At 51.3% G+C, this 18,819-nt stretch overlaps 1 protein-coding gene across 2 annotated transcripts in view; it reads right to left on the reverse strand.

Moving 5' to 3' along the window:
• MATN2 (matrilin 2) overlaps nt 1-18,819 on the reverse strand; it is a 162,954-nt gene that overhangs the window by 17,146 nt on the left and 126,989 nt on the right. For both annotated transcript variants that reach the window (XM_061123699.1, XM_061123698.1), the window contains exons 8-10: nt 15,984-16,106; nt 12,835-12,957; nt 12,482-12,604 (exon numbers count right to left, since the gene is read on the reverse strand). In XM_061123699.1, coding sequence (XP_060979682.1) covers nt 12,482-12,604; nt 12,835-12,957; nt 15,984-16,106 — 369 coding nt within the window. The remainder of the gene's footprint in view (nt 1-12,481; nt 12,605-12,834; nt 12,958-15,983; nt 16,107-18,819) is intronic.

An 18,819-nucleotide genomic window follows, 5' to 3' on the forward strand; every position in this document is an offset into this window, starting at 1 on the left:
CATCCGTCCATCCATCCATTCATTCATTCATTTGTTCACTGATCTGTGGAATAATTCATTAGTCCCCTCTCTCTGAGTCAGGCACTCTTCCAGTCTCTGGGGACGTAACAATGAGTAAAACCAAGTTTCTGCTTTTGTGAAGCTTACATGTGGTGGCAAGGGCGGAAGGAAAGAGGGGCAAGACAGACAGACAAATGAATATGTCAGGAGAAAGTGTACAGAGAAAAGCAGGATGAGGGGGATGGGGAGGGCCTGCTGATCTGGGGCGTGCGGAGGGCTTATCATTTTCCTCGCCATGTCAGAGAAGGCGACAGTGAGCAGAGCCCTGGAGAAAGAGACGAGTGGACGCGTGGTGTTTGGAAAGAATGACACCCAAGGAAGTACAGCATCCACAAACAGTGGCAGGAGCGGGTGCGGCAGGTTTCAGGAAAGGCAAGGAGATCAGGGGACCGGGCAGGCGATGAGCCAGGACAGACCTCGTGGGAGTCACACGCAGTGGTTGCATCTAAGTCAGAAGGGGTCACCGCAGGGTTCTGAGCAGTGGAGTCATGAGAACTGACTTTTTTCTTAAAGGACCACTGCACAGAACAGGCCACGGGTAAGGCTGGAGCAGGGAGAGTGGGAAGAGAGTCACTGCGCTGACCCCGGTGGCCCAGACAGGCGGGCGAGAGGGTCAGACTGTGGCTGGACTTTGAAGGCAGAGCCTGCAAGCTTTGCTGATGGGTTAATATAAAGAGTCCATCTTCACATGGATATGACTGAAGAGTCATGGGTGACCCTGAGGTCACAGGACTGAGCAACTGAAGAATGGTCCCACCATCCATGGGGCTGGGGCGGCTTCTGTGACAGCAGGCTGTAAAAACCAGGCTGATGTGTTAAAGCCTGATACTGAGGACAGACGGAAAGGGACCTTTTTCTAAGAACCAAACATAATTCTGAGAGTCAATGCCATCATTTCAGATGGAGCAGAATTTCTACAGTGGCTGTGAAGTGAGGTTTTAAAATGAATGCTCCAAAGGGCATAATCACTTATATAGCCAGGCACAGACCATACGCTTTTTTCTAAGGCATTTTTGCAGTATTTTTCTTGGAGGGGAGTCTTGAGAACGACCCTATGGGTTAATTAAAGCAGCTGTTGTTATTCTCATTTACCAGCCAGGGAAACTATGCTTTGGGAAGATTAATGGCTTGCCAACATCAGTTGCTAATATGTGACAGCATCAGATTAAAAATGTAATCTTCTGATAATAAATCCCATGTTTTCCCCCGCTACACTGCGTTGCTATACTCTAAAGTAAGCTTCCAAACATGAAGGGAATTTTGTCTTCGTTTGGGCAGAAGGGCCGCCAAAATCTTGAACAGTGGGAAAGCGTTGTATCAACTAAAATTATAACTGCAGACGAGACTCAAAGCAGAGCTGGCCCTTGCTCTTTGCTCGGAACATGACTTACTTCTCTGGGCACAATCTAGACTCATTATTGATGCAGAACACTTCTCGATGGCTTGGGGTAATCCCTCACGTAGTGTTGAGTGGAAATACAATTGAGTGATCCATAATACAGACAGCCGGCTGGCTGTGGAGGTGAGCGGTTTTTTTTTTTTCCTCACCATGAATTTATATTAAGAATACTCCATTTTCCAATGTAATACAATACCTATAACTCTTTCAGGCCAGCCTTGTCAAGCCATAATGCAGACAGGCCCTCCTGAGCATGCCCCTTCTTTCTGGAGCATCCCCCATGCCCTGTCCTGTCCCTGTAGCTTCATCTCAGGCTGCAGTTTTGAAGAGTGATTGAGTCTTTCCACAGGGATCCTGAAAGGTCATTGGCCCCCCAGGCTCTTGCTGGACGAGTCTGTACTTGGCAGAGGGACTCTGCTTTCCTCTATGCGGAGCCCGCTGAGCCTGAAAGCACTGTTCTCAGGGGGCATCCTCACCGCTGGCTGCAGACGATCCTGGGAGCTCCCAGCCCAGCCTCTGAGCTCTCCTGGGCTTTTGTACTAATAGCCGTTTGGAAATATTGTTGTGTGCATGCTTTAAAAGCATGTAGAGAATTTGGGTTTTTAACCTGTTCCCTTACCCACTTGGGGCATCTGATCAAGAGAATAGAGGGATGGTTCTCAATCTCAGGGGAACATCAGTCACCTGCAGAGATTATCTGAAAGGCAAAACGGGCCCATGATTCAAAATTCAAACATACTAAGGGGAGACATCCCCTTTGGAGGGGCCATCTGGCAGTATCTACCTAAAGTACAAAATGTACCTTTGACCTGGCAGCTTTACTTCTGGGATCCTCTCCTGCAGATACCCTGGCACCATATGGAGAGATATACTTTCAAGTCATTCACAGCAGCATCACTTGTAATAATGAAAAGTGGGAGACAACCCAGATATCCACGACTACTCAGAAGACAAGCTGAATAAATATTCTGCACAGTGAGACGCTGTTCTTAGGCGTTCAGTCGTGTTCAACTCTTTGTGACCCTGTGGACTGCAGCCCGCCAGGCTCCTCTGTCCATGGGGATTCTCCAGCCAAGAATACTGGAGTGGGTTGCCATGCCCTCCTCCAGGGGATCTTCCCAACCCAGGAACTGAACCAGGGTCTCCTGCATTGCAGGCAGATTCTTTACCAGCTGAGCTACCAGGGAAACCCCAATGAGACACTCAGTTCAGTTCAGTTCAGTTCAGTTCAGTCGCTCAGTCCTGTCCGACTCTTTGCGACCCCATGAATCGCAGCACGCCCGGCCTCCCTGTCCATCACCAACTCCCGGAGTTTACTCAAACTCATGCCCATCGAGTCAGTGATGCCATCCAGCCATCTCATCCTCTGTTGTCCCCTTCTCCCCCTGCCCCCAATCCCTCCCAGCATCCAGGGTCTTTTCCAATGAGTCAACTCTTCACATGAAATGGCCAAAGTATTGGAGTTTCAGCTTCAGCATCAGTCCTTCCAATGAACACCTAGGACTGATCTCCTTTAGGATGGACTGGTTGGATCTCCTTGCAGTCCAAGGGACTCTCAAGAGTCTTCTCCAACACCACAGTTCAAAAGCATCAATTTTTCGGCACTCAGCTTTCTTCACAGTCCAACTCTCTCATCCATACATGACCACTGGAAAAACCATAGCCTTGACCATACGGACCTTTGTTGGCAAAGTAATGTCTCTGCTTTTCAATATGCTATCTAGGTTGGTCATAACTTTCCTTCCAAGGAGTGAGCGTCTTTTAATTTCATGGCTGCAGTCGCAGCTGTAAATAAGATAAGTAAGTTGTCTATGTAATGGTTTGAAGAAATCTCCAATAAATATCATTAAGTGAAGGAAAAAAGGCATAGAATGTGGTACACAGTGCGCCATTTGTGTGTGCCTAAGGAAAGGGGAAAAACATAAACAGATATTTGTATTGGCTTTTATTCACATAAAGAAAAGTGAAAGTGAAAATCGCTCAGTCGTGTCCAATCTTTGTGACCCCATGGGCTGTATAGTCCATGAAATTCTCCAGGCCAGAATACTGGAGTGGGTAGCCGTTCCCTTCTACAGGGGATCTTCCCAACCCAGGGGTCGAACCCAGGGTTCCCGCATCGCAGGCAGATTTTTAACAGCTGAGCCACCAGGGAAGCCCCTAAAGAAACACAAATGGAATGGAAATAAAATGGAATGTTAGCTATCCATTGCTGTGAAACAAGTTGTGCCAACACTTAGCAGCTTAAGGCAACATGTGTGATGTCACACAGTTTCTGAGGGTCTGGAAGCCAGCAGTGGCTCAGCGGGGAGGTTCTGGCTCAGAGTCTCTCGTGAGGCTGCAGTCGAGCTGGTCCCCTGGGGGCTGCATTGATCCCAAGGCTCCACTGGAGCTGGCGGATCTGCTTCTGAGCTCACTGGTGTGTGCATTGGCCTCAGTTCCTCCCTGGCAGTTGGCCGAAGGCTTCAGTTCCTCAGCATGTGGGCCTCTCCACAGGGCTGCTCCCAACACGGCTTCCCTTTGAGAGACGCCGACATGACCTCAAGAAGCCAGAGCGAGCTCCCAGAAAGCAGCCACAGCGTTTCTGATAACTTCACTGGAGAAGGGACACACCACCATTATTTCCTATGCTGTCGGTCACGCAGCGGACGGTGAAGGAGGGAGTGAATACACGTGTGTGAATCCAGGAGGGGCCGCCCTGGATGGAGGCTGCCCACCACCAGTTACCGATGGGAACTGCAGGGAGGCAGGGGGATGGAAGGGGGGGCAAGAGTAGGAGCCAAACTCCTCAATGCACGTCTTTTCGTATTGTTTTGATTTTTAAACTATGTATACCTTTTACCCATTCTAAAAATAAAGTCAAATTTAAACAGACAAAAAAATCTTAGAAAAGTACTCTTCTCTCACCTTTGACACCCTACGTCATTATTTTTTAAAGGCAGCACCGTGATTCATTTAACCAGTTTCTTACTGTAAGGACACTGAGGTGGTTCCTAGGCTTTGCTATTACCAATGTTACTGCAGCGGATATTTGTCTGCCTGTAGTTTTGCATACAATGGGAAAGCATGCCCCAAACATCTAGAAGTAGCATTGCCTCACTACAGGGTAGGAACATTTACCCCCGGATAAATATTTTTCAAATTGTCCTACAAGGAGGTTGCATCAATCAATGTAAGATAATCTCTATTTCGGGAGGTCCGGGGTGCTGCCTGGACTTTCGGATGTTTTAAAAGCCCCACGGATGACACCAACAAACTGCCAGAGGTGAGATGCCAGTGTGGGACAGACCTTCCCAAGTGTCCAGAGAGGTGATGTTGCTCCTCCACCATCATGAACCACCTGCCATTGTCTCCCTCCTGGGCTGTTATTCCATCTACTAACTAGGTCTCCACAAACCTACTTCACCCCATCCAGTCCTCTTCTAAAGCATGCGTACAGACATCCCTCCCTCCGTCTGCCTGACACCCTTTAGTGCTTCCTGAGAGTCTGGCTAGGACACAGAATTGTTAGTGAGGTTCACAGGACCTGCCTGCTGCCTCATCTCAGCCACACCCCCTCCCAGCTCTGAATACTTTCTTTCAGCACCTCAGGACCAAGCCAGAAAGTAAAAGTGGCTCAGTCGTGTCTGACTCTTTGCAACCTCCATAGACTACACAGTCCATGGAATTCTCCAGGCCAGAATACTGGAGTGGGTAGCCATTCCCTTCTCCAGTGGATCTTCCCAACTCAGGAATCCAACTGGGGTCTCCTGCATTGCAGAGGGGTTCTTTAGTAGCTGAGCCGCAAGGGAAGCCCACCAAGCCAGAAGCCCTTCCCCTACAGGGCTCTGCCCAGCTGATCGTCTGCTGCCTCCACCTCCTCTAGATGTCTTCTGGGACCTCCCTGCACAGAGCCTCACAGCCCCAGGCACCTGCCCCCTCTGGTAACGTCACAGTTAGTAGTAGCAGTATTAGTCACTCAGTCGTGTCCGACTCTTTGCGACCCTGTGGACCGTAGCCCGCCAGGCTCCTCTATCCATGGGATTCTCCAGACAAGCATACTTGAGTGGGTTGCCATTCCCTTCTCCAGGGGATCTTCCTGACCCAGGGAATCAAACCCAGGTCTCCTGCACTGCAGGCAGATTCTTTACCGCCTGAGCTATACGAAAGCCCAGCATCACAGCTATCACCAAACAGTTACTGGTTGCTCTGGACCTATGCCCGCCTCCTCACTGGACGACGCTCACACAGGCTCTGACCTCCAGGGGACCACGGGCTGCACCTGCCCTCCTCTCCTGCATCTCCCAGCTCCTAACTTAATGCCTGGCCCCCACAGCAGGTCCTCAGCAAACGCCTGCTGAGTAAAAGGAAACATTTCCTCAGCTTTCTACTCTGCAAACCAAGGGTCACGAGAGTTTTAAATGAGAACCCACGCCGTGTGGATGGTGGCGGTCAGCTGGGTTCCCACTTCTCTCCTTCCTTCCAGCCTTGCAGAGTGCAATTCGCATTTGTTCAGCAAAACGTCCAGTTTTTGCACACTAGGGACATTCCTGTCACTCATAATTAAAGAACCACACATGGTAAATTCGAGAAGGCCAAAGTTGTGCTGTAGCTAACTTCCCGACCACAGGCTTTCAGCTGCCTTTCAGTCACCAAGTCAGGAAACCAGCTTGGAGTCAGCGTCTCCCTGGAGCTAAGGGTACTCTTTGCTAGGAAAGCATGTCAGCGGTTACCTAACAGGCAAAGAGAGCCACCATCCCTGACTCACGAATACGGAGGGCCTTCAGCCTGGGGAGAATGGTAGGCACTCCGACAAGAGTTCGTTCATTCAGTGAGTGTTTATGGAGCACTTACTCTGCCAGCCTCTGCCCTCGTTCTCGGGCTGGAAGGGACCTTGGGGATGAACTGGTCCAACACCTTCTTTTAAAGTCACAGAAACTGAAGGACACAGAGTGGGTGTGACCTGCCCAAGGCCCCTGACCCTGCAGAGATGATTAGTCCCAGCAGTGCTGGGGGCAGAGGTGTGATTAGATCACAGGTCTGTCACCTCCGTGGTCCCTGGTCCAGGGGTCATCCTTGCCCAGCAGGCTCAGCAGAGGCTGCTAAGATAGGCTGATAAATTCTCAGAAGGCAAACTAAAACAGTTTTCTCCAGGGAAGCTGAACCTCCAAATAGCATAATGTAACTCTAAACGCTGCAGTGGTCTGTCTCAGTGGCTCCTCCAGGCTCACATCTCTCCAGTCTCCCTCTCAATTCAGCACTTGGTACTTACTACTCAGTATTCGGTACTTAGTACTCAGTACCCTCAGCTTCTTTCAGTTCACTCTCTGGACCCTGGCTGGCATGTTCTATTTCCTGTGCCTGGGAAGACCACCCCCTCTGTTTTAGTCCTTTGGGACTGCTCTAACAAAACACTTCAGACTGAATAGCTTATAACAACAGAAATGTATTGCTCACAGTTCTGGAGGCTGGAAGTCTGAGGTCAGGGTGCCAGCATGGTTGGGCAAGAGCCCTCTTCCAGGCCACAGACTTCTTGTATCCTTACATGGTGGAAGGGACCGGAGAGCTCTGTGGGCAGGGATCTCATTCATATGGGCTCCATCCTCACGACCTAATCACCTCCTAACGGCCTCGCCTCCTAACACCATCACCTTCCACAGTTAGACTTGCAACATATGAATTTGGGGGGACACAAATATTCAGTCCATAACACCCCCCATCTCTGCATAGCTCCCACCATCAGTCTCCAAAAGTCAGATCAAACACCTCTTTCTCAGGAGACTTCCTCCGAACCAGGTGAGGGTCCCCCTGCCAGATGCCCCGTGACACCTCTCCTTCCCACATCATGACTCTCATCACACAGAATGGAAGATCCATCCTTCACACCTTTCTTCCCTGAGAAATTTTAAACTCTGTCAGGGCGGAAACTGAACCTGCATCAACCCCACGGAGGCCCAGGGTCAGCATAATACGACCATCACAACACAGGCCCACAGGAGGTACTTGTGGAGACTGAGCATCAGTGAGCCAGAAGTACCTAGATGCGAATCCAGGGACGAGAGTGAGGACAGACTGGGAACCACCACTTGTGTGACGTGGATGCAAGGAGTTAGGAGAGAGCTCAGGATGCATGAATAAAACATTTAGAGAAGGATCCTCTTTTTTAAAAAAGAAAAAAACATGTAAGAAGGCAGGTCTACATATTAATTAAAGCCTTATCATGAAGATCACGATGAGCAGACGCTTCAGGACGGAGCACAGGTTTTAGGGCCTGAGTCTCACAGCCCCACACACGGATACAGTCTGTTCCTCACATCTGGATTCCACATCTGGTGACTCACGCCCAGGCTGTGGTACAGCAATCATGGGGTAATGTGTTCCGAGGACTCACACCTCTGTGGCGATGACAGACAGCAACCCTGTGTCTGGGGCTCCACGTAGGAGGTTATTAAAACCAACCCCAACCCCAGAGGGAGAAAGCCACAGTGGCCACCTGCCAAGAGGGTGACCAAGGCTGAGAGACAGAATTACACCATTTGCTGGCATTTTTAAAAATAATAAATCTAGCAGTAGCCATTCGTTTGCTAACTCTGTGTAGGGTTTTTTTTTTTTTTTTTTCTCAGACAAACCAGAAGCAGCTCAACTGAGACGTATTTTTAGAGGTCACCCCGGGTAAGAGATTCTGAAGTCAGGGGACCCCAGTTTTAACTCTGACTCTGTCGTTGATCCCCAGGGTCAGCTTGGGGGGGCATCAGTTTTCTCCCCATGCCACAAAAGAAAGAAAAGATCTCTAAGTTTCCTTCTGTTCCTTTCAACCCCTAATGTGAATACATGAGGGTAAAGAGTAAAGTGGTCTTTTCTCTCCAGTCTCTGTGATGGACTGAATTGTGTCCTTAAATTCCTTAAATACCCTCAATGTGCTGGTATTTGGAGGTGGAACCTTTGGGAGGTCATTAGGGTTAGATGAGGTTATGACGGTGGGATTCCCATGATGGGATTAGTGCCCTTCTAAAAAGAGACTACAAGAGAGTTTATTCTGTGTGTGTGTGTGTGTGTGATGGGAGGATACAGCAGGAAGGCAGACATCTGCAAGCCTAGAGGAGGGTTCTCAGCAGAGCCTGACCATACTGGCACCTTGATCTTGGATTTCCAGCCTCCAGAACTGCAAGATAATTACTTTTCTGCTGTTTAAGTCACAAAGCATACAGTATTTTTTGATGGCTGCTTAAATATAATAACACACTGCTCTTGTCTTGCTCAGGGTTGCTTCAGTCCTTCAAAGTCAATCTGGGAGGCAGCAAGTAGGAAAAAGCCTTTGCACACCCACCTCTGGTGGCCAGTGTAGGAGTATCCCCAGCTGAAATTCCCAGTGCTCTATGCTTGTCACTCAGATCTGCCTTAGCACCACCCACTTGCTACAAGAAGGTAGTGCCTGAGCTCTTAGTCTGACTCCTCCTAGGAAGTCTCCACAAGGAGGGTAGGCCAGGCCTGCCAGGAGTGGATCTCCAGGCAGCAAAGCAGGATGCTGCCTCAGCCCTCTCCTAGTGTGGGGCCGTCTAACAGTGGGAAGTAAGATTTCAACAAGAGTAACTTCGAGTTTATGGCAATTTATAAGTTCCCCAAGCACTTCAGTGAACATCTCTCCCTGTGCCACACAGTGACCCTGAGATAGAGGCATAAATGATCATTCCCAGTTTACAGGTGAACAGTTAGATGCAGGCAAGAGACCTAAGAAGTGTGGGTTCGGTCCCTGGGTCAGGAAGATCCCCTGGAGGAGGGCATGGCAATCCACTGCAGTATTCTCGCTTGGAAAATCCCATGGACAGAGGAGCCTGGCGGGCTATGGTCCAGAGGGTCACAGAGTCAGACACGACTTTAGCAACTTAGAATGCATGCAGTCAGATCCAGAGAGGTCAGTTCCCTCCCAAGATTTAAACCCAATCTTTGGGCTCTTAGTTCAGGGTTCTTTCTACTCTGCCATGCTGATTCTAGGTCTGTGCACAGACGGCCACAGGGAGAGGTCCTGACGGAGTCTCACTGCAGCAGGTGGAGCAGAGCTGCTCCCAGCAGGCCAGGAGGGCAGGAAGATCCCCATGGAGGTGATGCTGACCCTGGGTTGGTTTCTGCCAGCAGAGGTGGGATATGGAGGTTGTCCTAAGTGGAGACAGGCTGGGCTGGAGGTTCAGGCCCTGCTCAGAGAAGAGGGGAGCTGACTCCTTTGAAGAACTGGAGGGAACAGGGAAGAAGACCTGGGTGGGGCTCAGGAGGTGGAGGAAGATGTTCTCTGCCACCTGCCAAGTCAAGGTCCCCTGAAGGTTCTGGAATAGAAGATGGACTCTGTCCCAGGTGCCACATGATGAAAACACAGGTGGTCTGTGCCCGTTCACTCAACATTTGTTGAACTTTATGGAGCATTTCCTGTGGGCAAGGCCTGGAACTCAGTCTCTGAGTAAGACCCGGTCTCTAACCTCCAGAAGCTCGCAGGCCTGTGGGCTGTGTGCTCCAGGCCCATCTAGACTAGAGAGTCTTTCCTGATGCGGAGATGCGCTTGCACTAGGTTTATTTCAGAGATTTCCAGGTGGTAGAGACAGGAGGAGTCCTCTCAGCTGCAGCTTGCAGAAGAGACCCCCTGATTTCCCTCCCCACCTCACCCCCTCGAGGGTTGTGGAACAACCCTCCAAGGGGTGATCGCAGCTTGGGGGTCAGGGGACCGAGAAGAAGGGAGGATGGGCGTCACTCCAGAGGCCAGAGAGCCCAAGGTGCCTGCAGGGGTGTGAGAATAACAGTGTCCATTCCTTCCAGGGCCCTGGGAAACTGCACCTGTTCTCCATGCTTCAGAGAACCTTCCGGGAAGTGAGCGGAGTATTCTTCAGGCCACCTGCTATCAAGGTGGTAAGTGGAGGCTGCCTTTATGAAGGGCCAAGGACACCCTTATCTGCTGAGCAGGCCTGGCTGAACCCCAGCAGGCTCCCCACCCACAGCCCAGCATGATTTATGAAAAAGATGCAGTCATGGTGTCAGGTTCTTAGTGATCTGGGACAGAGCTAGGAAACACACATTCCCAACCCCAGTTTACTATGGCCACACTGAAAACACAGCCCATTATTACAGAACAGGGCAGCTAGACTGAACTGACCCGGGGCAGACAGAGGCTTCAAATAGGGGACAAGCTCAACAGATGTGTGTCAGATGGTGGGTAAAATGCATCTCTTACAAATACCACCATTGCCTGTGTGTGTGCTCAGTCATGTCCGACTCTGCAACCCCATGGACTACAGCCCTCCAGGCTCCACTGTCCATGGGATTTCCCAGGCAAGAGTGTCAGAGTGGGTTACCAATTCCTTCACCAGCTGAGCTATCAGGGGGCCCTGACTTCCCTGGTGGCTCAGACGTAAAGTGTCTGCCTATAGTGCGGGAGACCCGGGTTTGATCCCTGGGTTGGGAAGATCCCCTGGAGAAGGAAATGGCAACCCACTCCAGTACTCCTGCCTAGAAAATCCCATGGATGGAGGAGCCTGGTAAGCTACAGTCCATGGGGTTGCCAAGAGTCGGACACAACTGAGTGACTTCACTTTCTTTCACCATTTCCTACTCCAACTATTGCCTGAGGATAGAATACTTCTAATTCATCTGATCATCTCATGTAGACACACCATAATAATAAACAAATACATATCAAAATTCACTTCTAACGGCACTGTTGCACGTTTACTCAAATGGATGATATCACTGTATCATTAGTTACAAGCCCTATAAATGAGAAAATGGACATTTGAAAGTATCAGTGGCCATAACAGATGTGGCTGGAAGGAGGGAGCAGGACACGCGATTGTAAGGAGGAGGGGTAGCATCTGTTTGGAAGGGTCCTGAAAGTTTCTTAGATGTCCTGTGATTATCTTATAGTCAGTTCTTGGTTATCACAGTAATGCGGAGGGTCAAAGAAATGCATGGATAATCTAAGATGATGAGAATTAAAATAAATCAGTTAAAAAGCAGGCTTCTGGCTTTGGCATGCAGTCAAATGTACATGCAATTCGACACACCCACTCTCTTTCTGCACCCTGATGTCCAGCCCCTCCCTGTGTTGGCCGTGCTGGCCAGGACAGCTGGGCAGGCAGCCACAAGCAAGCCATAAAACTCAGGACTCCATCCCAAATGGGGGAAACCTTTTCTCACAGGCGGCAGAGTTAGAGAGGCACACCCAGCCATGCAATCAGGGCACCTGCCCAAGTGAACAGGTGACATAGAAAGGTGGACACATTAGGTTGTGACCACAGTTGTATCAGTGGTCAGGGAACCTGGTCCTATAACTGGAAAGACTAGCAGGACTCGCAAGGTACATGGCAACCCTGTTCCTCCACTTCTGACCCCTTCTCTCAAAATGGCTATTTTTAAGTCTTTTTCTTGGTCCACTCCGACACAGGACTGCAGGGCAGAAAACACAGCATCCTTGAGTGAAGACAAGGACATCTGGAAGCTTTTTTAAAAAAAAGTAATGGAGACAGGAATTGGGACCAGCTGCCAGGAAATATGTACCCAGGAAACATCACTGCCAACCTCGCCCCTGCCATCTGCTGTCAGATTATCCGGATTGGGGGAGGGGATGGGGTTCTCAGGAGCCCCCCCTTCTCGCAGAACTGACTTTGCAGTCAGAAGAATCCATAGTCTGAACCCATGGCGTAACAGCTGGTCCCCTTAGGCTTTTCACTTAGTCTGAAGGTGAGGATTCCGCTGAGGTTGCGGCCCAGAGAAAACACGTGCTCGGCGCGGAGCGCAGCCAGAAGTCCGCAGACAGGAAGGCATCTACTTCACTATAACTCCTAATGGCTCCGAAATGACGGCGGGCCAGACAGGAAGAGGCAAAAGCCGTCCGTCTTGGGACAGGGGAGCAGCAGCCACCGGGGCTGATATCGCTGGGAGGGGGCCTTCGCACACTTTCACCCACGAACCCCGGGGGCGCAGGCCCGCCCGTGGTCACTGTCCTCGGCGCCCCCCGCCCACGATCGCCCGTGCCGGGTCCCCCTCGTCCGACGTCGCCACACTCACGGGCACAGGTCTTGCCGTCACCGCGGAGCACGTGTCCCTCGGGACACTCGCAGACGAAGGATCTGTCCGTGTTGACGCAGGAGTACTCGCAACCGTGGTGGCTCAGCAAGCAGTAATCCACTCCTGCAAAACCCCACAGCCAGGGAATCAGATCACGGTCCCGCGCCCCTCCCTAACCTCCTCCTCCTGCCCCGGGGAGGCGCACGGTCCCCAGGGGACAGCCCCGCCATCGCCCCCGGAGCAACGAGCAGAGGGCAGGGCGGGGCCCGCCGTCCCCTACGGCCTACGGCCGTCACGTTCTCCACGCTGGCGGCAAAGCTCTTCCCTGTAAGAGAAGCACGAAGGGCACTCACGCGAGCAGGTCTTGAGGTCGTCGTTGATGAGGAAGCCTTCCGAGCACTGGCACACGAACGAGTCCTCCGTGTTGAGACACAGCTGCTCACAGCCGTGGTCCTGCTCGGCGCAGTGATCCACCCCTGCAGCGACCACACAGGAAACCCCCCTGAAGTAAGCCAGGAGGGCATCAGAGAACAAAACCACCTCCCCCGGGGAGCCACTGCCTGGCAGTTTCACTCCGCTGATGCCCAAAAGAGTGCCGTGGGAGGTTTCCTTCCGCCCTGTGCCACTGGCCTGGCTTGTTTTATTTCCTATTTCTTTGAGGAGTAAGGTGCATATGACTCCGGCCAAGGCGGTAATGACATTAGTCCTCTGCACCTGTGCCAGGTCTGGGCACGCATCACCTGCAATCCCCAGGGCACCGCTGAGAGAAGGTGCCCTCCCCATGGCACAGAGAGGAGAACCAGGCTCGGGAAGGTGGAGCCGCGGACCCCACCCTCTCCCTGCAGGTGACAGAGCAGTGTCTCAGGATGTGGGGGGCTCCACACCACACTCTTTGGGCTCAAATCCCACCTCACCCCACCAGCTTCCCAGCTGTGAGATGCTTGCTGGGTGGTCATTTGGCCTCTCTGCCACCATCTCATGACTTGAGAAATGGGGTTGAGGCTCGCTTTTTTCCAAGAACGTGGTGGGAGGAGTTGATTCACCTAAAGCCCTCAGAACAGTAGCTGGCATACATAATCACTTCGTGAATGCCCATCATTACTAAGTATATGGCTGGGGAAGAAATAATTGTATAGTTCCTTTGTATCTGAAAGAGGAAAAGCGCTGTTATCCCCCATAACCGGGACATCCAGATTCTGAAAACAAACCAACGCCAAGGCCTTGCATGTGTGGCCAGCCCTGGCACCCGAGCCCAGCACAGCTGGCCCAGCTAGGATAACACACACACAGCTGCGGTGAACTGGTTCCCACAGGACAGCCCTGCAGGCTGCCTCCCAGATTTCCTTGATGGAGAAAACGCACACCCAGAGACTGGAGAGACACTGGAGGCCTTGTGCAGGGCCGTGGGGTGGGCCTCTGTGACTCCCACAGGGCCTGGCACTGTGCCTTCTGGAACATTCCACCCGTGGCTGTGCCTACTGCAAACACTCGCAAGATCTCAAGAGCCAGAGGCTTGTGTTCACATCTCAGGTCACCATTTACCCGCCACGTGACCCTGGGAAACGTAACTTAATCCCCTTGCACTTGTTTCCCCGTCTTTAAACGGGGGTAAGAATGTTGATGCCTCACTGGGATCTGGTGCAGATAAAGTGAGTGAGTACTTGGGAAGTGATCCCGGCCATGCCTGCACAGAGCAAGCCCCTCATGAGGGCTTCCTGTCGTGATGGTCTGTGGGCTCCCTGCGCCCCCATGGGGAACAGGATTACCAGGCTCTCTCTGGGGACTCGTAGGAAGAAATGGCTTGGTTTCTACTTTCTTGAAGCTGACTAGATGGTCCTCCTTACTAGATTCCAGAAAGAAAAGACGGCCCAATCTCTTCTGCCCCAAGACGTGCAGGGAGGGAGAGGCAGGTCACGGCCCCTGGGGCTCTACGTGGGCTCATCCAGGTCCCACCTAGCCTGCCCTGGGATGCCTGCAGAGCTGTCAGCTGGCCAGCCCCATGCTCCTGGAAGAGAAGGCAGACAGACTGTACACAGATCCATCTTCACCAGGGCGTCTCCTCGTCGAGCGGAAGGACCCTTGCTCACCACTGGCTTCTCCCAAGGACTCAGAGACTTCCAGAGGCAAGTGCAGAGCAGTGCCAACTCTCTGGCTCAAAAATGCTTTGACTTCCAAGATTGATGCTTCGGAAGCTTGATGGAGGACTCTGTTCCTTCTGAAGACCGAAAGGGGCACGAGGTTTCCCGAGGGCTGCTCTGCACCGAATACTTCATCTGTGAAACTTTCCCTCCAGGCAGGGGAAGGTCCACATACTGAACAGCTGTACTGTTCTCACTCACAATCTATCTCTGTCGCCAAAGCTGGAGCAGATGTGCAGCTCGCTGGGTGGAAAGCCACACAAAGGGCCCCTTCTGTGCCAGCCATGTCACCGAGCCCCTTGCCGGCAACCTCCGGGGTCAGGGCGTCCCCCCGCTGTGTCACACGCCCCACCCCCGCTGGCTTGGACCAGTGGAGACTGTGCCTCGTAAAAAAGACATGGAACCATCCAGCTGGCACATCCTGCAAGTTTCCACGTTGACATCACCGGACCGAGTTGTGTTGCGCCTCTTACACAAGAAAATGAAGACAATGCTTCATAAAAAGTCCCATGTTTCTCAGCTCCACCCTCAGATCAGGTCTGCAGTGGCCCAAGGGCCTTCTGAGGTCTGTCTCTTTTCTGGTTCCTGTCCCAGGCTCTGTGACAGCAAAGAGCTCTTATTTTTAATTGTGTGTTTTCCTGTGTCAAGCACTGTGCTAAGAGGCTGAAATAGTCCTCAGGATTTCCCTTAACAACTCCAGGAAATCAACACTGTTATCATCTTCACTTTTTTAAACGGATGGGAAAGTCAAAGCTTGCAGAACTTTAATACCTTACCTGGGGTCCCTTGTCTAGTATGAGGCAGAGTTTGGATGAAATCAGGCTGGTCTAACTTAATCAAGGCTCTCAAGAGCAAATAATAATATTAGCTAATATGTGTGTGTGTATTAGTTGCTCAGTCATGTCCAACTCTTTGCGACCCCGTGGACCCCTGCCAGACTCCTCTGTCCATGGAATTCTCCAGGCAAGAATACTGGAGTGGGTAGTCATTCCTTTCTCCAGGGAATCTTCCTGACCCAGGGATTGAAACCAGGTCTCCTGCATTGCAGGCATATTCTTTACCATCTGAGCCACCAGGGAAGCCTAGCTAATATTTACTGGACTTTTATTATGTGTCTAGCAGCGCTTTTCTAAGTGTTTTCTATGTGCTGATTCTTTCACTCTTCACAGTCCAGTCTCTGAGGGAGGCAGCATGAGTAGCCCCATTTTACAGATGATGAAACTGAGGCCAGGAAAGTTAAGGCTGCTGGACCGTCAGGCTCATAGGAAACCCAGGAGCTTCAGAAGTGACTGACTGCTAGTGAGCCCCCGGGGCCTGTGTGTGAACCTGGCCCTCCCATGCGCCCCTGACCCGGGTACACTCACGGCTGCAGGTCTTGCCGTTGGGGTCCAGGCTGTAGCCCCGGCGGCAGCGGCAGTAGTAGCCCTCCTCCGTGTTGATGCATTCGTGCTCACAGCCCGGCTTGTTCAGTGCACAGTAGTTGATCCCTGAGGGGAGAAAGGGCCAGCACTCCTTCAGGCTTGGGGCTTCTCCCAGGGCTGAGGCTGCCCCCCCCCCCCTCAGTAAACATTCAGTAAGGAAGGTGCTCCAAGGGACACAGACAGCCGCTCCTGTTCTCCACAAGCTTGTTTGGGAGAACCTGGCACCTGGGGGGTATAGCCCTCTGCGTTCTCCAGCCTAGGGCTCTTCCTCAATAGATGGCCAAAACACTGGTGAAATGGGTTGAGTGCCACAGTTCCCAGCCCATCTCCTCCCAAGAATGATGGAAACACTGGGAAAATTCAGTCTCTTCTTCCAGTTAACATGATTACTAGGGCTCAAAGCATGTCACTGCTGCCGGCAGTGACATCTAACAATGACATGGGATGGTGCGAGGCAGAATAAACAACAAGATACCCAGCGATTTAGGAGAGGCAGGAAAAGGCAGTTACATTGAGAAGGCTCCAAAGTCCACCGGGTTCTGGGTGAGAGTGTGACACCATCCGTAATCAAGAAACTGGAGAAGACGCATCTCTGATGCTGGCCCAGGTTGTCACAGCTCTGTCCTAGTCACCCCCATCCAAGCTGCATTTCTGCCGGCAGACATCGGCAGCATCACCACCAGCAGTCAATTAGCAGTTTCATTTTCTGGTAGAAAATGCTAAAACCACATGCTGGGTCACCCCCACCCCCACCCCCACATACAGAGAAGGTAATGGAAGAGACGAAGAACTATAAAGGGAAATAAAATGAGCTTTGCGGAGGGCCTCTGTGAGACTGGTCACCACCAACCTCAGGGCTGAGCTGGAGCCATTTAGCTGCATTGTTCTTTTTCCCGGGGATGTGGCAGACACTGTTGGTTGCCTTGCCAACAAGCATTACCCTGTCTTCCTGAAACCAGAACCCTGACCCCCCAAGGCATGAGTCATGAGTGGTGTAAGCCAGCCTGGCAAGCATCTTCTCCTTTGCCAGGAATTGGTCTAGAGGTGGGAAGATGCCTAGTTCTCGCCAACGAGACAGAATTTATTGGGGCCCCTAGGAAAGACGTCTCTTCCTGAGAAGACAAAGATGTATGAAAAGAAATGAAATGGAACCCATGCCCAAAGGACCTCAGACCATCCTGTAAAGGGTCCATGATGTGCCCTCCCGCAGGACTGGTGGACGGAACTTTCCATGGCCACGGAGAAGAAGTGGCTGCAGTCTGAGCCCATGGAGAGAACTCCCAGGCCCTGCAGGGGACTGGCCTAAGAGAAGAGCTGCCTCCACGAGCCGCGGGCCCTGGGCACGCTGTCTGTACTCCGTCCCTTCTGCCCGAGGAGAGGCAGACTATTGTTAGCTGTGTGCACTTTCTCAGTTCATCAACAGCCTCACCTTGTGAAACAGAAGTGAGTGTCAGAAAACAAGGAACGAGATTCAGTGAAGAAAAATAGACCTAGCAATAAAGCATCGACCACAGGCAAAGAGACCAGGAGCCAAGTAAAGAGACACAGAACACAAAGGGCCCACAGTCTGGGCCACGCACTGTAGGACCTGCAGGGATCTCTCTTTTACATCATCAGAGAAAAGTACAATTATCTTCAGTAAGTGCTGTTCTAAAAAGCCAGCCTTCAGCCACTATGGAAAACAGTATGGAGGCTCCTCAAAAAAATTAAATACAGAATTACATGCGATCCAGCGACTCCCCTTCTGGGTTTAAACCCAAAAGAACAGAAAGCAGGGCCTTGAACATATCGATGTTCACAGCATCTTTATTCATAATGACCCAAAGGTGGAAGCAACCCAGGTGTATACTGAATGGATCAGCAAAATGTGGCAAATACAGAATGTGGAATATTATTCAGCCTCAAAAAGGAAGGAAATTCTGACATGGAATGAGCCTTATGGTAAGTGAAAACAAGCCAGTCTCAGAAGGACAAATCTTGTAAGATTCCACTTATATGAGGTGCCTAGAGTAGGCAGTCATAGAGATGGAAAATAGAATGGTGGTTGCCAGGACTGGGGGAGAGAGGAATGGGGAGTTACTGTTTAATCAGTGCAGAGTTTCAGTTTGGGGAGATAAAGTTCTGGAGCTGGATGGTGAGAATGGTTGCTAACAACAAAAATGTACTTAAAGCCACTGAAGTGAAGTGAAGTGAAAGTTGCTCAGTTGTGTCCGACTCTTTGCGACCCCATAGACTATACAGTCCATGGCATTCTCCAGGCCAGAATACTGGAGTGGGTAGCTGTTCCCTTCTCCAGGGGATCTTCCCAACCCAGGGTTCCAACCCAGGTCTCGTGCATTGCAGGCAGATTCTTTACCAGCTGAGCCACAAGGGAAGCCCAAGAATACTGGAGTGGGTAGCCTATCCCTTCTCCAGAGGATCTTCCTGACCCAGGAATCGAACTGGGGTCTCCTACATTGCAGACAGATCCTTTACCAACTGAACTATCAGGGAAGCCCAAACTGTGCACTTAAAAATGGTTACAGTGGTAAATTTTGTTCTGTAGGCAGTCACTTCAGTCGTGTCCAACTCTTTGTGACCCTGTGGATTGGAGCCAGCCCGGCTGCTCTGTCCATGGGATTCTCCAGGCAAGAATACTGGAGTTGAGTTGCCACGCCCTCCTCCAGGGGATCTTCCCGACTTAGGGATCGAACCCACATCTCTTGCATTGCAGCCAGATTCTTTATCACTGAGTCACCCAGGAAGCCCCTTGTTCTGTATATCTTACCGCAACTTTTAA

Source organism: Dama dama, chromosome 21 (assembly GCF_033118175.1).
Source record: "Dama dama isolate Ldn47 chromosome 21, ASM3311817v1, whole genome shotgun sequence".
NCBI lineage: Eukaryota > Metazoa > Chordata > Mammalia > Artiodactyla > Cervidae > Dama > Dama dama.